The sequence below is a fragment of the Eupeodes corollae genome, chromosome X, assembly GCF_945859685.1.
Source record: "Eupeodes corollae chromosome X, idEupCoro1.1, whole genome shotgun sequence".
Lineage (NCBI taxonomy): Eukaryota > Metazoa > Arthropoda > Insecta > Diptera > Syrphidae > Eupeodes > Eupeodes corollae.
The window spans coordinates 5,696,471-5,720,622 of NC_079150.1; the positions used below are offsets into that span (position 1 = coordinate 5,696,471).

The 24,152-nt window shown below is 30.0% G+C and overlaps 1 protein-coding gene across 9 annotated transcripts in view; it reads left to right on the top strand.

Annotated features, from left to right (window-relative positions):
* Positions 1-2,462: 2,462 nt before the first annotated feature.
* LOC129953329 (uncharacterized) overlaps positions 2,463-24,152 on the top strand; it is a 52,688-nt gene continuing 30,998 nt past the window's right edge. For 3 of the 9 annotated variants that reach the window (XM_056066427.1, XM_056066428.1, XM_056066433.1), the window contains exons 1-7: positions 2,464-2,626; positions 3,017-3,123; positions 4,849-5,092; positions 5,159-5,297; positions 12,748-13,303; positions 21,230-23,162; positions 23,793-23,965. In XM_056066427.1, coding sequence (XP_055922402.1) covers positions 12,936-13,303; positions 21,230-23,162; positions 23,793-23,965 — 2,474 coding nt within the window. In that variant the 5' untranslated portion in view covers positions 2,464-2,626; positions 3,017-3,123; positions 4,849-5,092; positions 5,159-5,297; positions 12,748-12,935. Of the gene's footprint in view, positions 2,627-2,920; positions 3,124-4,848; positions 5,093-5,158; positions 5,298-12,747; positions 13,304-21,229; positions 23,163-23,792; positions 23,966-24,152 lie in introns of those variants that run through there. The other 6 variants (XM_056066424.1, XM_056066430.1, XM_056066425.1 and 3 more) reach the window with 5 other exon arrangements.

Sequence of the window (24,152 nt, forward strand, 5' to 3'; positions counted from 1 at the left end):
GTGGCTTCATTCGCGACGAATTAAAAACTCTCATGTGAAAGAAACGTCAAAATCGACGAATATTCGTTCATTCGTTGGTCGTTGGTCGTGCTCATGTGAATAGTACTTAACTTAGTGCCTTAAAATTTTTTTAAATGTTTAAAAAATGTTAAATTAGGTGGGGCGGAGAAGTCCGGCGTCTATTTGGGGAATATTTTTTCCAGATAATTGTTGAACTATACCAATATTATCATTCTTATGCCAAACTCTGTCGAAAATACTTTGCATGTCAAAAAAGACCTTACCTGTGGATGATTTTGTAATTTTCATCCCTTTCAGTTCATGGTTTGTTGGATGATTTCTTCTGAACCTCAACTCTTCTCGTAGAAGAAGATTTTGGTCTTAATCAAATCTATGCACCAGATTAAATTAACTTTTCGAAAGCTTTTTTACAAAAACAAATTGGTAAATTGGGCCCTTACGTGAGAATTCTATATCTGGTTAAGATGGTTTTAATGATGTTTAAATGGTAGACAAGAGGACAAAAGCGTCCGCAAAGTTTTTCTCAACCACCTCTACCTATCTACCTATCTACCTCCTTGCGGTGAACATAGGGTGCCTGGTATTTCAACTGGAGATAGAGTTCTAACCCCGGGGTAAAATTGTTGGAGACATCAAACGCAATAGAATGGGAGAGATGTTTCCACTAAGGCACCGTGGCGTCTACAGTTCCAGTAAAGTTGAACTACTTCTTTTAGAGCTTGTGCGACATATTCGGAGCTCAGGCCTGTAAGGTGCGGTTTATCCGACTCCCCGTCGCTGGTAGTTAAGGACTTTGACTACCTAGGTACAGCTTTAAAAACAGACAAATACTCCAGCGCTGAAATCAAACAAAGAATAAATCTTTCAAATCACTGCTTCTTTGGACTTAGAAGGCAATTGAGTAGTAAATCCTCTCTGGAGCATCTTAAATCACCATCCATAAGATACTCATCATCCCGGTTCTCATTTATGGCGCTGACGCCTGGACCTGGTCAAAGAAAGATGAGAGCGTCTTAGGATGCTTCGGGAGAAAAATTCTTCTGGTGATTTTTGGTCCCGTCTGCATAGATGGTGAATGGAGGAGAAGATATAATGATGAACTGTACGAGCTGTTTAGTGACACTGACCTAGTTAACAGAATTAAAGTCCAAGGACTTAAATGGCCAGGTCATGTAGAGCGAATGGACATCAACGCTCCAGCCCGAAGGGTCTTCGAATCCAATCCCGAGATACGGTGCAGTAGAGGAAGACCGTGACTTAGGTGACGTACGCAGGTGGGTGAAGACATCAACCAACTGGGCGAACAGAACTGAAGGCAGCAGCTCAGGACGAGCTGCCTGGAGTTGCATGTTGGTTGAGGCCTTTCTTTTCCTTTTATTTTTTCGAATGTCTTAAAGTTTTTAATATCATATGTCCCATGAAGTTTCACCCTGCAGCAAATGATATTATAGATGCATTTGCTGCAGGGTGAAACTTCATGGAAACCAGTTTGTGTTCCATATCATCCCGAAAGAACTTTTAACTTTCCAGATCAATTGGCCACCGATAGGTTGACTGTCTCATCACTCAATGCAGATTAAATAAATGTCAATAAGTCGTTGCAAGTAACTTCTCTATTTAAGTTTTGTTTCTTATTTTATTACCTTTTAAACACTGTCATGAATCATTGACACATTCTTGGAAACCTTATCCCAGCTAACTGGCTGATTAAAGTTGGAAAGTACGAAAACAAAACACAGCGCTACAGTACCAAGTTAAAGCCGAAGTTGAACCGCTAGTTGGGTGAACCTCTGCTTTTGACTTCATGTAGATTTTTGACATTGGCTTATATTTATAGTTTAGTGAACTAGTTGAAAACTTTTCACTTGATATTGTGAACATTCAATTTTTGTCATGCTTCACTATTGTGGACGTTCTCTTCTTCAAAATAGAGGTTTTAGTAACAGCTTCTGTTTCAAGCGTTTTTTAAGCTAAATACAAGCATTAACCCATATGCTCAGGCTGTTGAATTGGACAGTTTATGTATCTGAAATTTCTTTGAATTTTCTCAGATATATTGATATAAAGGTAGAAAAAAAAAATATAAACATAATTCTCTATTCATTACGACTTATCAATCAAATTAGCTTTGATTTCCTATTCCTCCTCTTGCAATAGACAATTCTCTAAAAATCGAATCACAAAAATTCTGTTCAAACAGCTGAAGTAAGACATTTTATTCTTGGGAGAATACGGAAATCTCTGAAAACATAGAATTATAAACTGTTCAAATGTGTGCGTCTGTAAGTTTCGCGTGTCATATTATGACGTTTCAGCTTATAGGCAAACCAGAATGACAGCTAGTTTTCGGGTGTTAATATGGACATATGGAGTATGTTTCATCTTTATGTTGAGTGTCTTTGGTATGATGTGTGGTTAGCTCCTATTGATTTTATATTGAATGCAGTTTTATTTTTTCTCTAGCCTAAGGTATCAGGCCTGTGACATGTGAGCCTTTGAGTTTTCGACGAGAGTGATCAGGGAACTTACATTGATTTAGTTTATTTTTTAATTTCGTCTCGGTACTTCAATAAACACTTAACACTCCAGCTCAAGAACCCGTTCGGTAATGAAAATTTTTAATCGTGAAAGAAAAGTTAAATCATAAATTATTGCAAGTTAATAAAACTGACAGAAGCAATAAGCAAATAATAATAATAAAGAAAGTCCCTCATATTTGTAAATCCAGAACATTGTTATGTCTCTATCTATTGGTCATTATATTCGCTTTCTTTTTCTTCCTCAAATAAATTGTGTTTTTGTTGTTGAATGTGATTTTGTAATTAAACCTATTTTTGACCATATTTTTCCTTTTTTTATTTTATAGTATATTTTGATCCTTTAATTGTTTTTTTTTTAGTATGTTTCTTGGTTTTATATTTTGAGAACTAGTTATTGTTTTAAATGCACTTGTTTTGAGTCAACTTCCTTTTAATCGAATCAACAACTCTTGCAGTAAATAAAAAACAAAATAAAAATGGACAGCTAAATCACTAGGAAATAGAATTTATTATTATGAGAAAGAAGACAAATATACAGTATTTTGACGAAGCAGTGCGATTGGTAAGCGAAAATAATTAAATTCCTCAAAAATAATATTATCGTACATCCGTTTAAAAATCCAAGCTTAATATTTATAATCTTGTGTTTTATTCTGATAAGACATCATAAATTTTTGATTTAATTATTTTAAATTTCCTTACTAGCTTGTTGATTATGAAGATATGGTAAATTATCAATTTGCAGTGTAAAGTCTTACATTATTTTCGACCAGGAATCACCGAAAGAACTTTTTTCCAAATGCATAATTTATATTAGTGTGTTCTTTCTTTTTGTAAACAAAATATGATATTATTTTATCAACAGAATCTACTATTTTGTGTTTTTTTTTTGTATTACGTAGAAGCCTTATGATCTATCACTTTTAATATGTGAACATATTGCAAAGAAAATCTAAAAAGAAGATTAGACCTGTAGAATAGCAAGTTTGTGTGAGGTGTTCCACAACGATAAGTTCAACCGTAATATCCATGTAACATGGGTTTGGCTACGTCGAAATTCTCTCCGGAGATTCCGCAGATGGATTCTGTTGTTGTTATGATAACCATCCCAATTGGTGTCTCTAAGTCAACAACGCTTACTTTCTTTGAGCTGTTTCTGAATGAACTGTAGTCAGCTGCGTTATCAAAAGGGATAACAACGCAACAAGTCTTTCCAAAATAACCTTGGTTAACAACCAGATGCGTCACCTGAGGTGTTAACATGAAACCAATTTTTCCTGCATAATTTGACTTATCTGTAGGATTTGCATACAATTTTGGCAGTTTTTAATTCTAGCAAATCATTTAGGTTTAGTCGACCATTGACATTTTTGAAAATGTATTTACATTTATTTCTAGAAGCGTAAGGCTGCATCTAAACAATAAGCTTTGTAAGAAAATTTATATTTTTTGTTGACACTTTGATTGAATATTTATTGCAATAACAAAATAAGCAAGATCTTACAGAAACATCAATATTTAGCTATTATTAGCAAGTTTTTAATAATTTTTTAATTATTAAAAAAATATTTAATATTTGAAATAGAAATGGTAACTCTATATTTATATTTACTATTTTATATCGACATATTTAAATGTGGCTTATCGTTCAATTGAAATAAGCCCTTCAATTTATTTTATGTGTTTGATCTAAATGTACTTTATTAAACCTTAAGAAGAAATAATTCTGCTTATTTAATATAAAAGGATGGTATTCAAAGCGGAGTTTCTCGTGGACAAATCAGTTATGAAGTGCGCTACTTCCCAAACATATGTATGTTAGGCCAGTTCAAACACATACGTGACATATAAACTGAATGACATTTAAGCAGGCCTTCCTTATACGATTGACAAAATGCTACCCTTATATGAATTCAGATGTTTAATAGATATCGGGTCGGTATAAATCTCGTTGATTGGTACAAAATTATGCACTTTCAAAATGTTCTGATACTTTCCACCGTTAGCAGCTATAGAAATTGTAACTTAATTCCATTGCAGAAGCTATACAAAATCCTTTTAATGTAATTACATATGTTTATCAAGATAGTTTTTTTTGTTTTAATTTTTCGCCCAAAACCAACGTTCTTCTTATGGTCCGAACAGACATTTACAAAAGAAGTAATTTATTTACTTTGTTTCCAAAAATATTGCTTACTTTTCCCTGTGTATCAAATCAGTTTTAAAAAATACAATCATTTTTTATTTATTCTTAATTCCCTTTTCCTTCTTTTCTTTGTCTTTTCAGAATTTATATAGCTTACAGTAAATTTATATCAATAATAATGACAAATCCAAATATGATGGGTTAATTTTTACATATATAAGAATTTTTATAATTTGACGAGCACGAGGAATATTGTATAACTATGCATACAACTTGATGTTAATGATAACTTTCAAAACTAAAATTTAAATAATTAATTGCTAACAAATTGACAAAAATATAATAATACGCATATATAACTGGAGAAAATTAAACCTTAATTGTTGTGAGTATATTGCAATTCCATATGTTTAGATTTATTTTTTAAATTATAATTTGTTTATTTATACAGAAACCTAATTAGAAGAAGCTCTAGCAACCATTGGGCAACATTTGTGTGAACTTATTCAGCGACAAGAGGATGTCACTGAGCTCCCCAACAATGCTACCGACAATTACCAATCATCTTCCAAAGGAACCCCTTCCAAATGGTAAGCGAATTTGTTTATTTGTTCAGTTAAATTTATTCGTTCTTTTTATTTTCTGTCCCTTTAGTTTGATTTATATTCTTTTATTATGCTTTCTTATTTCAATATCATATATATTTTCAACTTATCTGAAAAGCAATGCTTTTGTCTTTTTAACTTAAATCAGATATAGTAACGCGCAAAATTGATCAAATGCTTGCACTCATTTTAAAATCTATAAAATTGATAAAATTTGTCTTTACTACAAAGAATGCAAAACTTAGTCTTAATGTTTGTTCCAAAAGATTTATATTTTTAAAACCGAACTTCTAGTAGTTCACTTGAAAAGTAAATGTTCACTGTACGCATATATTTTTCATTTACTTGAAATGAAACGTGCCAAATTGCGCAAGTGCAAAACATTGCATTTTTATTATTTTGCGTGTTTTTTTTTATAATAAGCGCACAATCCAGGGGATACTCTTATTATGTAGACACAGTGTGAGCAAAGGGGGAGAGGTGTTGAAAGGAGGTGTCGGTGCACATTGGTTTTGAATTCCTGAATATTACAATGGCTGGGAATGACAGTGTGTTGTAAGGTGTTAGATTATGCTTTAAAATAAGATTATCAGTTAATAATAATCGTACATTTAAGATACAGTTAGGAATGAGATCCAAATTTCATCAAAACCATTCCCTGAAAATTTTAGTTCTTTTTATCAATATTTTATACTCGCCCATTGCATTTTAAGTTGTCGTATAAGAAATGCACGTCAACTTTGATCTTTTTTCATCTCGCCCAGTGAAGCGTTTTACTCAGAATTGAACGCGCCATTGCGGTTTATCTTAAACTCTCACCAAAGGCGTGGTAAGGCTGGGTGTACCGTTTTTTTTTTTCGAAATTTAATTTCCTACAAAAAATCCTCAGCAACATTATCGCTAGTATCTAAACACTACAAACTTAACGAAAAAATATCAAAATGTGTGTGTATTTTACAAGGTAAATCTTATAGTTCCGCGGGCGAGTATTTAATTTAAGGGCTTAAATTGTTCAGGTAATTGTTTATTTTTGTTTTAAGATTTCATACCAATTTTCATTATGGGACTGTTAAAAAAATATTTCCTTAATACATGTATTAATAACATTTTTTTTTCGTGGGACAAAGAGCAATTAATGTATTTAAGTTTTCTATTAGCGCATTTTGCGTGTTAAACATTTATTTTTTGTTTGGACAGTTATTAAATGTATCGAAAATGATAAAAACTTTGGGTTATTATACTTTTTATGCGTCCTTCTAATTTTGCTCTAAAAGGATGCAATTTTAGTGTAAGAAATATTTCTTGTCACTGGTAGCTTAAGTGATTTTGAGGTTTTTTTAGGGCTGACAAATTTTGATAAGTTTCATATAAAATTCTCATATGTGAATATAGAGTTGAAGTTCTGTTAATAAAAACTTTAACTAAATTAAAACCACAAAAACACTGGGTAAGAAGTAAGAAGAAGAATTAATCTTGTTCAAAATTTTCAATAAGAAGTTTTATGTTAATAGGAAAAAAACAAGTACTTTATTTATAAAATAAACATCGTCCTCATTAATATCCCCAATCGCGACCATACAAATTGAATGTCATATTAAGATAGTGCGATAAGAGAGTATTTTCAACAATCATTCTTGAATTTCTAGAGTTCCAATGATTTGTAGAGAAAATTCTGATTATTTGTTGGCATCTTGTGATTGACCAGCTTGAGTTCTTCAGCATCTGATGTTTTGATACATTTTTAACCGACGAGGTACATTTTTTCGATTCTTCACATTATTAATTCGTCGCACAGCTCAAATTTTTTAACCAGTTTCTCTGTTGTGGGCTGAGAAAATGCTTCAAGACGACTTTTGTCTTGTGGATTGTGACTTCTTAATGTTCATCAGTTTAATAATTACAATACATTGTTGAAGCGTTTATTGTTCCATTAAATTCAAAAGAGTAGGTTTTACTTCTCAAATGTGAAAATATGACAGTTTCAAAATTGACGGCTTACCAAATTGTAAGCTATTCAATATGAAATCTCTTATTGAAAAACATTTATAACATTCATCAGTTAACGATTATGAATTTTAAGATAACTTAATATTCTTTCTTTAAGTAATCTATAATCTCTATTATCAATATTCAGTCTAAACATTTTCAGTAATTTTAAATTTATTTGAAAAATCCTGATCCTTGTTCCACATGAACCTTAGAAACGCTCAACCGTTTATGCTAATACGTTTTTAACAGAAAAGGCAAAACGGTTTAAAAATATTTTCTATTTGGAACCGTGTGTAAAGACCGATATATGATATGTTTGTATGACCCCATTTTTCATCTGTTTATATGTAAGACTTTTAATAGTATGTCCCTATAATCGAAAGAAGCCCTTTTTCAGTTATTACACTGTACACGCCAGTTCTATCACAAATATATCAAAACTTACTGCCGAGAGTAATATCCCCAGGGCTGCAGTTGGTTTATTTCTTTAGAAGAAGTAGTTTCTATACATGGTATTCTTTGAATTGTTCATGCTTTCAAAATTGGTGATCGTTTCAAGGGCGGTGGCAAGCTCTTACTATGGCTCGGTACATGCACAGAATGGTCTTGGAACTTGCAACCCTTCCCTTCTTCTTCCAAAAATTCTTTTATAGGTATTGGAATTTATAAAATCATAGACAAGAATTTACTTTGAAAGGAATAAATATTTCTATTTTTTAAGTAAAAAAATAAATAAACATCAAGAATATACATAAAATAATACCTAACACATTTTTTTTAACGTCATTATGTTGTTCTATGTATATATTCTTGATCTTTCTTTTCACCAAAAATGTATAGAATACATCCAATTTTACTACATTGTGTTTGTGAAAGAATTTAGGGCTTGTTGTTAAAGGTAACATCTAAGTTCAAAAATGCTGCATTTTTTGAAGTGAATTGATTTTCCCACTTCACAACTTCATAAAATGCGGTTTTAACTGTTTAGTTTTCATGTAACCATCTTGCACAGTCATTTGTGGAATCAATGTCATTATAAAGATTAGGCCAGGCTGCTCTTTTGCATAAATAGTTGTTTTTTTTGTATATATTCTTACTGATTTTGAATTGGTCCCAATCAGCAGGTTGTTGTATTGGTTAAATATCTCCCTTGTTTTTTTCCTGGTTATACTAAGTTCATTGGACTAACAACCGGGGTTGAGCTTTCATAGTTATTTCAACATAAAGGTTTTACTTGCGAATTATAGGAACTTTATGACAAGCATTGTATTCGTAAAAAGTGGGTCCCCCGATTCCGCCTGTCTTCTCCCCTTTAGCCCAAACCATTGCGTCGATTGACTATACATTTGGAAAATAAGCTTTTAAGCTAATTCGCGTTAGGGTACAAAATGTTTTGCCAAAAAGCGAACATTTGAATTATCTCAGAATCGAGGTGATAGACTTTTTTAAAACTTTCTCTAAATTTGGCTTCTTTCCATGAAAATATTTTTGTAAGAAAGGTATCCGCCTTAGAACCGTTATTTTGTTTTAAGTTATCTATATGATCATCAAAATTTTCAAATTTAAATTTTTCGATTTTAAACTAATATTAAACATTTTTATTTCGAAATACTTTGTCTCGAAAATGAGTCGTTAGTTTTTTTACGAAATTGAAATGTTAAACATATAGTAGCTCACTAAAAATATATTTAAATTACAAACATTTGTGTATAAAAAATGACGTTTTTCAAATAAAAATTTGGAAAAATAACGGGTTTTTGAGAAATAAATGGCATTTAAATTTTTGAAAACAAACTTTTTTTTGTTAGTACATTTTAAAATTTAAAAATACAGGAAATATATTTGAACAGACTTTTTGGATTCATGAGCAAGTTCGTGCGATCTAGCAGTGCACATTATTTTGTATTCAATACCTTGAAAAATATACCAATTCATTATAAATGTATGCATGAACATCGTATTGTGTTAGTTTTGGTCTCATTTTATTGAAATTTAAAACAGCTTTAAAATTATATACTGATTACTTAGATATTATACTCTTGGCCACGGCTTCATAGAATTATGTGCATTTCTGTTCATATAAACTATAGCTTTTTTTCCATACTTTTTTCTTAAACTGAACTGACCTTTGCATGTTTTTTGGATCACAGCAATAAGACTTTTCAACGATATTTGTATATATTATCGTTATTGTATAAGAAATACACGGAAGGTATAAGTTAATTAGGAGTTACAGCAAAAGACATTTACTAAGCATGTGAAAAGTTTATTTAATTATAAATTTTTTTTAACAATTCCAAAAGTCGTATTATTTAATTTTTTTTATGTTAGCCATTAAATTTTGTGAACTGTTAGAAACAATTTTTTAAGAAAAGTGACATAAAAATACCCAACTTTTTTAAAAATTGAAAATTGTGAAAAGAAATATTATTTTTTTTAAATTTCTTTATATAAATCTTTAAGATTATGAAATACTTAACATAAAACTCAACACAATTATTAGTATCCGTTTTCATAAATTTTCACTCTTCCATCTCCATGACTTGCCAATCCACATTTTAAAAGTATTTTTAAGGAGTTATCTAACGTTTTTTTCGTCAAATGGTGGTTAGTTACGTTTGTTGGGACTTTGAGTCTGGGGGGTCAATTTTGAAAGAAATCTTAAGTGTTGCACCTTCAAAGTGAGAATTTTAACTTTACTTTCAAAAGCAGCCCGAGAAGGTACTTTCATGGCTTACCTCGTTGGTAAAAGTCTTTTATCACATCATTTGACGTTGGTCGCTGAGTTGTTTCGGACGCTACCAACTTTTGTCACTCCCAAGGGCTAAACCTTTTTTTTCTTAGAACTTGCATATATCGGTGCTTGCTTCTATTCTTATGACGTAGAGTGTAGGAGTATATCTGCCTTTCAAGTACTAATACATTCATTCTATAATTAACCAGGCGGCATTGGCGATTAATATTTCATCTTTGTATTAGATTTTGTCGCAGAATCAAAATTAAATTTTAAAATTAAAAAAGTAAACATTTAAATGGTTCAATAAAATATTTACTTTAAGTAAAAAGTGCGGAAACAGATTGAGACAAGTCTTAAATATTTTGATACTGAGTGTCAAGAAATCACCATTATTTTTAATTTTGTTTCGCATTTCAACAATTTATTTCGAAGGAATGGGAGTTCAATTGCCAGGTTTTTAATGACAGACACAAAATTTAATGTATGCAACAAATTTCAAACTTTTAATTCCTAGTTTTGAATGCGGTCGACATACCAAGAAAATGGGTTTCAATTTTAAGATTTTCAAAAATAAGGAACACATTTTTTGTAAATATTATGAATATTTACATTTTTTTGTAAATATCATTGATATTTTTATATTATGTTCTAAACACAATTTTCATATAACATTTATTGCATTTTTATGTACTGTATATGACTTCAAAAAAATTATAGAAAAATAAAGTGGCTAGAAGTGTTTCTTATTAAATTCAATCCTCAATGCTAAGCAATATTAATAAACTTTAAAAAGTTGTTTATTTTTTTATATAATTTTATAGATAGGCATAAATTACAATTAAAGTTTCCAGAAACTGGCTTTCTATACTGTTATGGTGTTATTTCTTGAATAAACACAATATTCCAGTTTGTAATAACCGTGGCTATTTTTAGTGCGTAGGATTATCATGCTAGAGATCTTCCGATCAATCTCTGCCTGCTTAACCTTAAGCTTTTTTTAAGGGTACTGTCTCTTGCGAGAAATTAACAAATCCTCCGTAAAAAAAAGTGCTTTCTCAAAATTGCCGTTCGGATTCGGCATAAAAAGTACATCCCTGAAATGACTAGCACACAGAAATGGCTAGTTCTCTACGGACTGTTGCGCCACCTAATTTATGTATTGCAGTTTAAATAGCAATTACGGACTCAACAAATCTTATCCAATTTGCGTTGAAACAGATACAATTTGAATTAAAATAATTACTTTTGTTAAATAATAATGAATAATATCACATGATTTTCGCACATCTTCATATATCTATACAAAAATAACTTTCATTTGCTGTATAAATCTTGCAAATCCTTTGATTGAAAAATAAAAGACCTGGTGTGGAATAGGCTAATGTAATTGTTGATAAATAACAGTCAAAATAAATGAATTTGATCTATGTAAGGAGATAGTCATATTGATACCTAAAAATCTGTCACAATATAAATGTGGCAGTCATTTTCTTACGAATGTGTCGTTTCTGAATAGAGCTACCGCTTACAAAAAAAAGAAAGGAAAATCATTTCGGTTACCTTTTTGAGTTACAAAAACACATTCTTGTGACGGACAAAGCTTACGACCTTCGAAAAAAACACGAGAAAAGTTAGAATGTAGTTAAAACTCAACCAATTTGATACTTTTATTTATATATTTTATAGGAATCAATTTAAAATTTCACCATAACAACAATGAATTGCGACAATTATAATCTTAAATTGTCCAATAATTGAGTTGAATCATCTTACCCAGACGAAATGAAAATTTGTTAGTTTTTACCGAAATTTTGATATAGAATGTTGACCAAAACTAAAGCAACTTAATTTTGCCTGTATTTTGGGTTGAAATGTTTGTGCATATATTTGTATTATTAAACGTCCTTACTGTATTACAATACTAATAGTTAAAAAATAATTTGTTTGGAATATATCGTTTATGATGACCCTTTGGTTATGTATCAAAATGTCCTAAGCATACTCACCAGATGACTTAACACAATATGATCTGGAATAATATTGCACTTTTCATTTTACTGGGACTTCAATTTGTGTAATTTTTTGCACTTTATCATGAATCTAAAATATTAAACAGATTTATATGTGTTTCAAATTAAAAGACTAGCCTTGTTTTTTTTTGTATTATTAATATTTTTTTAACTGATATTTGGTTCTGATAGAGATATAATTTAACTTAAAAAAAAAGGTTCCTTGAAAGGTTTTCCAATTGTTTTATTTTAATATTTTAACAAAGAAATAATTAGACCCTAAAAAGTAATATTTTTATTTCAACGTTTTTAAACTTGGTTTTAACAGTGAGACACAAATGTATGATATACTCTTGTTAACCGGCTTTGCTATCAATTATAAGACTTATATTCTTAGCTTCTTTTGTACAGTATTTTTCTTTCAATCTGCGAAGTTTTTCTAAAAGCACAAATTAAAAAAAAAAAAACATTGTGCACAATCAAAAATCTTAAAATTCTTAGAATTAGTAATTTGTAAACCATTCATTTATTATATATACACACTTAAACCTAAAATCATTATAACTTCTTAGAGTGAATATTTTAAGTTTATACATTATTTTATATTATATGATTGCCAAATCAATTTTTAAATCGAAAATCACCAACATTCTTCTTCTTCTTGATGACACACCAAAATGAATTGGACTATTCACATCAGATTTGTTGATATATATCACACATTATACTCAATTTAATATTATGGAAAACTGAAAACATACATACATAGTTATAGAATAAAATACATGTCTCCGCGTTCAACAAGAAAATTTGGATCAGGACTTTCCAAGAATCAAGCCCAGAACATACCCGGGCAGCGAAATTCAAAATATTTTTGTTTTGTCAGACATGTATGCCGAAAAACGTTCAAGCATACGTAGAAAAGGTATATCTGTCTTATCTGGCTCAACTGTACTATCAACCGAAACAGCCTCTAGAAAAATTGACAGCGATATTTTGCCTGCGAGTAATAATGACAACAATTTAGCGACGAAATCGAAGAATCAACCACACCACCAACGAGTCGTCTTACCTGGAACGGGAACTGCTAATAGTACTATAACTAGTGCACGTCGTCCTAATTTGGTTAGTCGTGATTTGGAATTTCTGGCTCATAACACATTACCCTTGAGTCGTACGATTACAAACAGCAGCATATGGTCTACAACACCCTCTAGTGGCATAAACACAACAAAAAACGTTCATCAAAGAAACAGGTGTGCACCCGTTATTCAATTTTGTTATTGTAAACCTAAACTATTTAATTGTGTTTTATTTTTTGTTTTCATAAATCTTTAGATGTTTTTATTTACTTAATGAACTTTAATATTTTTCATTATGTTCTCTCTCAGAAAGTACATCCTTAATTTATATATTTTTGTTTATTCTTTTTATATCTTGTTGTTTTAGGTAAGAGCTCATAATCATACCCTTCACAATGCTTTTTGCTTGTCTTATCTAAACAATCATTAAAACTATTGCCTTCAATTTATTTATGCATAATATGAGAACAATGCAGATTTAAAGGTTTTGAAGAGACTTTAATCTTGAAACCGGATTTTGCTGTGTGAGACTTAAACGTTGTAATTTTTTTGAATACTTAATATTTCAGTCCAAAAAATTTCAAATTTTAGTATATGAAATGAAATTGTATGTATTCAAACGAAAAATACCGAACAAGATTTGCTATTATGAGACACTAAGCTAATGTCTTATATTATAGTATGACCTTAGTATATTTAGCTGTTAAAATGTATGTATGTAAAAAATATCAATAATACAATTGAAATCGTTAGTAGAAAAAAGTGAACAGAAGATTTCCTGAATTTATATATACATTTTGGAACAACCTTTAAACTGAAGTGTAATTTTAATGGTTTATATACTAAAATTTAAATGATTGGCGTTTTATGCAATTTTTATTTTTCTTATGTATTTGTAATTTGAATTTGTTTCTGCTCTGCATAAATTGAGTTATTCTTTATACAAAAAAAATGAATTTGTACAAAAGAAACTTACTCAAGAAAAATTATAAAAACACTTTTATGAGAATTAGGGCCAGTTAATTTTGTTTTCGATTTATTTAAAAAAAACGATTGATTCCATAGAATATTGCTTAATGAAGTTAAGTTTATTTTATAAATTCAAGTGTATTTCTTATCCAACAACGATACTATACATAAAGTTAGAAAGATCTTTTTTATCAAAGGACAACAACGGTTAGCTTTTACTTTTGAAGTTTTTTTATTTTGAATAAAATTAAACCGGAATCAAATTGATCCCGCAAAAAATTATAGCTCTTTTAGCATAAATATAACAGTCTATTTAAAGATATTTTTGCCAATATGATTCGCCTTTGGGAAGAAAAATTACATCTTTTAAAGCTAATACAACTATAAGTTTGCATAAGAACATCGTTGAGCGTGATTATGTTCTTATTTTATTGCAATGAAAATAACTTCAAAAATATGTGTAATTCACTAATCGTACAATGTGCATTTCTGTTCATATAAATTGTACTGACAGAACAATAAAAACTGTAATATACTTTTTCAATCAGAACAAAAAGACTTTTTTAACGGAATGTATGTATGTATGTATGTTGCCGTTATTGGATAAGATAGACGCAAATGCCATTTTGTTTGTATAAATTACATTGGTCGACAAGGTTTTCTCTTTGCCAATAACACTGCACTTTTGCAAAGGGTTTCAAAGGGGTTGGGGTCAAAATATACTACTGTATTTTAAATACTGTGTCTCAAAACACTGTATGTAAAAAATACTGCATGATCAAAATACTGAATCCCAAAATTCTGTATTTCAAACACTTTTAAAAAGCTGAAAAATAAAAGCCGTTTTGATAATGTAAAAAAGTGCGCACATTATCAAACAGATTTGTATTTTTGAGACTATTAACAGTATTTTAAAATATAGAATCCTTAAAAAAATATATAATATTTTTTCATTAGCATAATATTCCTCCCTTACACAATAACATATGTACCTATGATAATTCACAAGCCTACAAAAATCAATGGTATCTTGTTCTTATCATAATCAACAATTGCACTAAACTATTGGATTTGTCAAAACCTTCCAGTGTTATGAGATACAGCATTTTGAAAATACAGCATTTGGAGATACAATTTATTAAATTTACAATATTTTGAAATACAGAATACTAACCATACAGTGTTATGACCATACATTTTTTAAAATATAGCATTTCGACCTGCCCCCGTTTCCGAGGTCTTAATTCAAATTCAACCTCAAAATTAATGTATCACGTCAGGTTGGTGAGTACTATTTAAAATTCGAAAAAACACTAGAAGGCTATTTGAAGCTATATACATTTATAAAGTAGGTTTTTTTAATTAAATCCGTATATATATATATAAATATATATATATATTGTTTCATATAATATTGAAAACTTAATCATTAGTTAAAAGATTTCACCTGTCTTACAAAAATCTAAGAACAAACAAAGCAAAAGCCAAAACGGTTTGAAAATACGTTTTGTTCTTGTAACAAATCTGTTGTCTAAACTGTTCAATTATATTAAGTATTTGAAATTTAAACATGTTGAAAACGCGTATTTTAAATCATCACTCAAAATTAATTCCAAAACGTATTTATTAAAATTATTAATGTATTATATTTAAGGCTTGCTCAAAACTTCATATAGAGTCAAGCAGGACGCAACGAGAATTTCGAGAAACTTAGTAAGATACTAAAATTATTTTAATAGTATCTAGAAGGGAAATTTAAGTACTTTGTAAAATCATCATGCAATTTATTGTTTTTTTGTTGTTTTTGTTTTTAACATAGATAGAAAATTTTAAAGGCGAAATTCGAATTTAGGACATCTTATCTTAATCATTTAAAAAAAGTATTGTTTTGTTTATGAGACAGAAAAAACGTAATTTTGTATTTTCTTGTATTGCTTGATTCAAACAATTTTTAAATGAAGAAGTCTTACAAATAAAACCTAATTTATTGAATTAAAGCTTCAAGGTACGAACTAAATAATACTGAATATTTCATATTGTCTCCATGTTTCAAATGCTGTCTCCGTACAGAAGCTTTCTTTTAATTGATTCTGAGATAAAATATTTACTATAACAATATATTAAAAACAGGTTTTGAAAATCACAATTTTTTCAAAATTTGGTAAAAAGATGAAGGTGGAAACTAACTTTTTTCAATATTACCACTTTGGTTTTTACATTTATTGTTAGTACTTAAAAAAAAAACATTAAAATTACTTTGCTGTACGGAAACTTTGGACTTTCCGTATATTTCATTTTAATTCCTGTTTCTTAACTTCGCAACTTTAAGTTCAAGTTTAAATGTTGGTACTTAACAAGCATGTGAGGCCGGGGTCAGCAGGGTCACTAAGTAGTCATTGAGTTTACCACCATGCATCCTTTAGCAAACAGCCAAAAAACATGCATTAAAAATAAGAAAACTTACTTAATTTATACACATTTTACGTTAAAAAATAAGCTTCAACAACGTATTTTAAATGAACTTCAAAGTTGGTGACTAAGAAGATTATGTTTCTGTTAAAAACAGAATTTTTTTTTTAATCAAACGAATAATATGTCAAAAACAAAAACCAAGAAAATAATAAATGCTTTCTATTTAACCATTTTAAAATGAGTTTTTAACTTAGTTTAATTAGCACCCAACTAACAGGACAATCCTTATGATCCAATGTTGCTATAAATTCGCAAACCTCTGATAACAACGTAGACACCTCTTAATCCAGCAATTACCCTTATACGAATCCAACGATAGATGAACCTCTACATCTTTTAAATTTGTCATTAATAATAATAAGAAGGTATTACCTCTTCTACTAAAGACTGCCTCCCAAATATTATCCTATTAGACTGAATATATCTTAAATGTATACCGTGTTTCTTTTGTAACCAAAATCCTCATAAGGATTAATCAGTTCGCCTGCATGTAGTGTAAATTTCTTTTTTAATGTCATCTTACACCATCATTTCTTTTGTTGACAAAAGACCAAACGACCCGTAATCATTTCACAATTTTGCCAGCAAAATTATATCCAGGGCAATTTTGGCAGCAAAATTATATCCTGGACTAATGGTCCCATAATGTTTAACAATATTAAAAACTTTTTTGATAATTATACAAATTTGCGTCAAAACAAACAACTGCTTTTGATATTATTACCTCACCTTAATAAAATTTACCGTTAACAGTTTTACCATTTGAAACTGCTTTTGTCACTAATAACACCCACAACTCTATTTACAGGGATAACGCTTACATAGTTTGACTTGTTGTACTTGTTGTACTTCTTCCGTCGCCATGTGCATAGCAAATTAAATGTATTATTTATTTTTTAGTTGTGTATTAAAACAAAATAATACTTATTATAAGAAAATGATAAAATAATTACTCTCAATGAGATTTTATATTAGTTTTTAAACTATGACTATAATCGACACTTTCTTAAAATAAATTATTTACTTAAATGCAGGCCTCCACATGCCAAATTGAATAGTATACAAAATCTTGAAATTGTTTTGCATTAATTTATATAAGAACTTGAGAAATAAGAACATTTTCTTTCTCTCAATATGTTCAAAGAAGTGATAATTGAATAGGAGCAAGTAGGACAAAACAATTTTTATGTGAGCTCAAGGCGCCTCTTGCCAACATAATAAGCTATTGTTTACTTCTCGTTTTTATAGTGTGGGTACCTAATAAGTGGCATCTTTGCTCATATGAAGGCATTGATCATTGTCACTATAGGTTTTATGTGTACAAATCTTGAATTCGTTTGTAAACAGCAAACCATCAGAATTTTGTATCCATTTAGTTATGGATACAACTTTAAAAGAAAAAAGGTTGCCTAGCTTAACAGGCCACAATAAAACTTTTTTATGACGACCCATTTGCGTAAAATGAGCGAAGAAGCAAGACTTGCTTTAGTAAATGATAAAATCTTCGAAAGCATAGCAATCCTTTTGTAATATCTTTCGTATAAAGCTTAATTATTAAATAGTTTCATCATATCACTTGCATTTCTATTTATGCTCATTAGTTTACTTTTGAGTTTAACCTTCGTCTTACCATGAAGTACTTTTTTTTTTTAAATTTAATTTACTAAGTGAAAGTGGAATGCTTTACCATACTAGGACTTTCTCCGTCGTTGCAATGCTCGAGAATCCAAAACCAATGTACACCTACATCTTCTTTCTTTTGTCTTAATTAAATGAGTATGAAAACCTTAGCCAAGTTTTCAACGTTTTTAATTTGTTTGCATAGCAATTAAACTTAAATTATACATTGCAATCTTTTCTGAATACCTGAAACATACCTGACCTCCTCAATAAACGCAAAGCAAACAAATATTACACATTGCTATGTATAAACTTATATGAAAATGCCTTCATAAATTTAAAACTTGCCATATTCTTAGATCTTATTACGTTGTACGACAGACTTATTACCCAGATAGCAGAACTATATATACTGCAGAACTTGGTTCCTTTTTTTTTAATTTTAGTTATTGGTTTTTTTAGTTAAAAATGTCAAAACGATTTCAGCAATATAATTTAATTGTTTACTTTTCAGCCAGCGGCATTTTATAAAGGTTGCTTCTTTTGTCAACTGTCAAGTGGTTTGTTTTTAGTTTGGTTCAGAATTTGAACATAAATACAATGATTACTCCAAAAACGTTTTTAAATTGTCCAAATTTATTTTAAAAATTCTAGTTATTTTTTTTTATTTTTTTCATAAGAGAATATTGTTTTGGTGAAACAATTGATCCTTAAGAAAAGTTATTATACTGTACAGAACGTTACAGTCAATGGAAACCGCTAAAAAGCCATGATTACAGGCTTTTGCGTTCATATACTGAGTAACCAATTTCAATTTACGGACCCGTTAATTTGCCTTCAAGATTGTGCGATTAAACGCCGCTTGACTATTTTTTGTGGGCGTGTGTAAAGTTGCTAGTTTTGGCCACAAATGTTGAAAAAAATAATTTCCAGCCGTGGATGTTATTAATTATTATGCTATAACGCATAAAGTAAATTTCATGTCAATTTAATAAAATCTTTAGATTTTAAAGTTTTATGAATCTAAAAAACGGGTTGGGTTCGATATCCCGGTTTTTATATTTACGTTTCTTAAAATCCCCTTTTTTATAATCCTGGTTTATAAAATCCCGCTCAATTTTTGTTTTAAATCGCGCGATTTTTTAAAATTAAGCAACTAGTTTTGATTGCAAATTATAAAAAGCGGGATTCCGATAATGTCCCCTAAAAACACCCATCAATAGGCACAGTATAGGGTATTTCTCAGAACTGAATACACTATAGAAATGATAGTACAGGCCCATACAATTTTCTTTTTTTTTTCATTAGCTGGCAAAAATAAAAAGAAACGTAAAGGACAGCTTTATAGAAAATGTCATTTTTTACAAAAAAAAAAGTCCTCAGCACCAGGCCTATAAGGATTGATGTTTTTCTAGACACTAGACTCCGAGAGCATTAGAATTGTATGAACTCTTTTAAATTTGAAAGCAATTAAATTTTAAAATTCTGCAAAAAAGCATTTAATTTAATTATTAGTTTATATTGCAATAATAATATAATTTTATTTGTTATTTAAATGTGAATACTTATGGACTATGAGAAATTGTATTCAAAAAAAATATTTTAGTTTTATGTATTCATTCAAAATTAAGAGAAAACCTTCAACAAATGTACTTGGATACAAAATTCAACATACAAGCATTATGTATGTCAAATGAATGACAAATTTTACTTTGACAACTATTTAGAGATGTTTAAGCAGATTTACCAAATATGCATTTTCTTTTTAATGTTTACTATATTTTTTTTATTTTTGTTATGAATTCGTATTTGGTATATGCATCCAAGCATATAGAGTTACGAGCAAATAATTCAAAATGATATTTCTGCGAAAAATGCGTCATTTACATTAATATTTTGAATGCGAGTTTCTTGTTAGCTTAACTGTTAAGTCAAAGTAATATTGTCTATCTGGAATTGCTGTTTGAATTAACAGATTAGCTAGATTTTGAGAATGATTAAACTTGAAAGAGCGGATAATTGGAAACGAAACTTATTTAAATATACAATTTTTGTTGAATCAAAAGAATTGACTTAACGTAACAAAAGTTATATTTTTATTTAAACATATTTAATTATCTGCTTCCTAAAGTTTAACTTTGCTCAAATTTTTCCTGAGCTATTGGTTCAAAGATCAATTTTATTTTCTTGAGCAAAATATTTCTATGCTAACAAAAAAATTCACATACAAAAATTTAATGAAAAAATCAAATCGTAGTGTTTTTCACAGATCATCTTTATTCTTCGAAATATTATTTCTCAATTTTTGCTCGTAGCTGTTTATTCTATATGGATATATGTAATAGTCTATATTTATTTTATAAACTTACTTGTCATTTGTGTCATGTCAATCAAAATCAAAACATTTAACTAATTCTTCATTGTTTCAATTGATCAAATTTCAATAACATTTCAGCTAAAATAAAAATGATAAACATTTCTACCATGTTTCGAATTTTAATTTTCAATTATAACTCACAACCTCCAATCTCTACTCTTTTACTACCCTTAAATGCCTACTATCAAGTAGTGTTTTTGTGAAAGGCAAACAACACTATTACTCGAGTGATATTGTAAGCTGCCTACAACTACTAGTTTTGCTCTAAGTGATTATCCAGAGCACACAATTTATATAAAAAGATACCATTACAAAAATTTGAAGCAGCAGTTTAAAAGGCTGGATATGCTTTTTCTGCAACAACAAATTGACTGTTTTTAATTTTGTTTTTTACATATGCATGCAAACATTTATCTTTGAATAAATATATGTCTATGTTTATTTTGTATATAAATTTATGTATCTATATTCATTTAAATTAGACGAATTCATTAGCCAATCTTTTTTCATTGCATTGTGGACACAATATATTACTTAATATACCTTTCCCTTACAGTATATAGTTTTTGAAAAAGCTATTAAAATTAATACATTTATTTTTAACTGTTCTCGTTTTGTCTTTTCTTTCTTTGGCAATTTGGATATCATTGATCTAAAACAAGCGGGCTTTGTTCCAATAACAACAATAGCATCAAATTTCAATTTAATTCCAAGGGGTTGCTACGGCAAAGGAAAAATAGTACAGTGAGTTTTGGATCAAATCAATGCCATCCGGCATCATCTATTTCTTCATCAATAACAAACCCACAGCAGCCAAACTTTCAAGTTGGACAATCATCATCAGTAGAAGACACCGAACGCACTTCGGATCAACATCAACAACAAAGTTCACAACACCATCATTCAGAGCACATAAATAATTTTGTATACTTTGAAAAACAAAAAAGCAATTCATCTTTGCTACCATCGACAAGTGGTATTCTTTCAGTAGCATTTGCTACAGTCAGCTCGTTAAAAAATTCAACAAGCCATAAGCCAACAGCCGCCATAACGGGGAATTTGTTGAGCCGAGTTTTATTGGAATTCTCTTCGGCGACCCGATCAATTGCTAATACCAACGATAATCTAAGTAATAGTGTTGCTAGCACAACTGCTTCAATTAGTAGTGTAGGTACCACAATATCGATTGGTAGTGAGGCCGCTGAAGAATCATCCAATAATTTGAATTCTGTTTTAAGAACTGAAAGTGAAATAAACAATCAACCAATATTGAATGGGGTTAGGGAATTCAATCTTAATAATAATTACAACAACTATATTTATACCCAACAACAGCTACACCATCAAGTACATCATAGCAAAAGCAATAAAACCTCTCCAGTTAAATTAGTTCAAAGACAGAATTCTGTGCCTTCAAGAGGCAGCATTAGTTGTGGGGGGGGAGGCAACACAGTGAAAAGTACCATTGACTTACGTTCCAAGGTGAGGTCCACAACTTTAGAATCTAGTGGTGGTAATAGCAATCCAAATTCCTCATCAACAAATGCATCAAATCTTAGGCTTTCCGAAGAAAAAAAATCTGTAAGCAGTCGTAGGACTCTTTCAGAACAGTTTTCATCAAACGAATGTGGTTCTTCGTCACGTAAAATTGATGTAAAACACGTCTCTGGTAAATTTGCACCAAAAAAAAATCAGGATATGTTTCAAGATAAAAAAGCCAAAGAAAAAAACTGCGCCTTATCTATAGGGGGAGGGGACCTAAAACGAAGTGAAGATGATAATACTGTCAGTAGATGTGATGATTCAAAATGTGCCGTCACACTATTGCCACCTAAAGTTTTATCAACAAATGTGCCAAAAACTATTTCAGATACAGCCGTAACCCAAGATCTAACATTAATTACAGCTCGAACATCAACTGAAACCACACCAACAAAAAAAAACAATGTTAAATCGGATACCGTTTTAAAAGTCTTTCCATCTAGAACTAGTTGTTGTAAAGATGTCAGTGATGAAGTAAAAGATGGTAACATTGGTGGTGGTAATACCAACATACCCACCACTGCTAGCAGTGATGACGCATTTAGTGATAAAACTTCCCTCGTTCCTATGCCAATGTTGAAGCCTCCTTCTTCAAGCTTAGCTGTTACAACATCTTCAGCGGCAACGTCAACGGCCGTAGAAATATTTCGTCCAAACAATCGTTTTGTACGAAAGTCAGTCGATAACAATTTTTCGCAATTCTCGAAAGGTGGAAATTTTTTCTTAGACTCAGCTGATATTGAGACAGAATTTCCAAGGGACTACGATGACAATATTGAAATATTATCACGTGAAGCTGAACACTTGGAGGAGCAGTTTCATAAGGTGGGAGAGTCTGACAGTCTTTCATTCGAAGATCCGGATAGAATTCCCGAAGATCGACTGAAAAAACAAAGCAAGCCCTTAGACGATGAGGACGACGAACCAATTGGAATGTCACCGTGTGGTCGATTTTTCAAATACGACAAAGAAGTTGGAAGGGGTTCATTTAAGACTGTGTTTCGTGGTTTAGATACGCAAACTGGAGTTGCAGTAGCTTGGTGTGAATTATTAGTAAGTTTTTAGGAATAAATACAAATAATATATATATAAATAATACTTGACATAATATACATACCTGCGGTCAAAAAATAGCAGTGATTTTTTAAATCATATCCAATTTTAAATAAAACACGTTTCTTGTGGTTTATCTGTTGTTTATTTTTATATTATGTACCCAAACCGTTTTTTCGATAAAAGCACATATGTATTTATGGGATTAAATCAGGAGATTGAGCAGGCCATTCCATAAGGTCAATGTTCTTATCTCGAAAACCATTGCTAGTCTTTTCTATAAATGCAGTCTCATAATCTGTAGCTGTTTTTCTTACTATTGTTTTGACTAAAAATTATCAAAGATTAGCGCCCATATGTACAAAAGAAGAAGAAAACCAGATGCTACCATACGTTGACGATGAGATGCCACTCAAATATCCACCCACACGAAAATAAATCACTGTTATTTTTTTACCGCAACCGTATATAAAATAAATATAATATGTTTCAATATGTATGCAATATAATATATATTTGTACATATATTGTATAATATATATTTATATATATAAAATATAAAAAATATTTATATATATATATAATATATACAAAAAGTGTATCACATGTTTTTTTAAATTATAATTACAGGATAAAAAAGTAAATAAGGCTGAACGTAATCGTTTTCGTGAAGAAGCTGAAATGCTTAAAAAACTACAACATCCGAATATTGTTCGGTTTTACAATTACTGGGAGGCAAATGTAGGAAAAAGAAAAAATATAGTTCTAGTCACTGAATTGATGCTTTCAGGAACACTAAAAGCGTAAGTATTTGATTTAAACTGAACTCTGGAAAACTAAATAATTCTATAGAAATTGTTTTTATGTAATAATACAATGATTTACAAAGTTCCTTTCTTGATAGTGTGCTATAAACAAACATATTTTGATTCCTCAAAAATCTTTATTATTCTCATTTTAATAAATGTTTAAATTTGTGTACTTATTTCT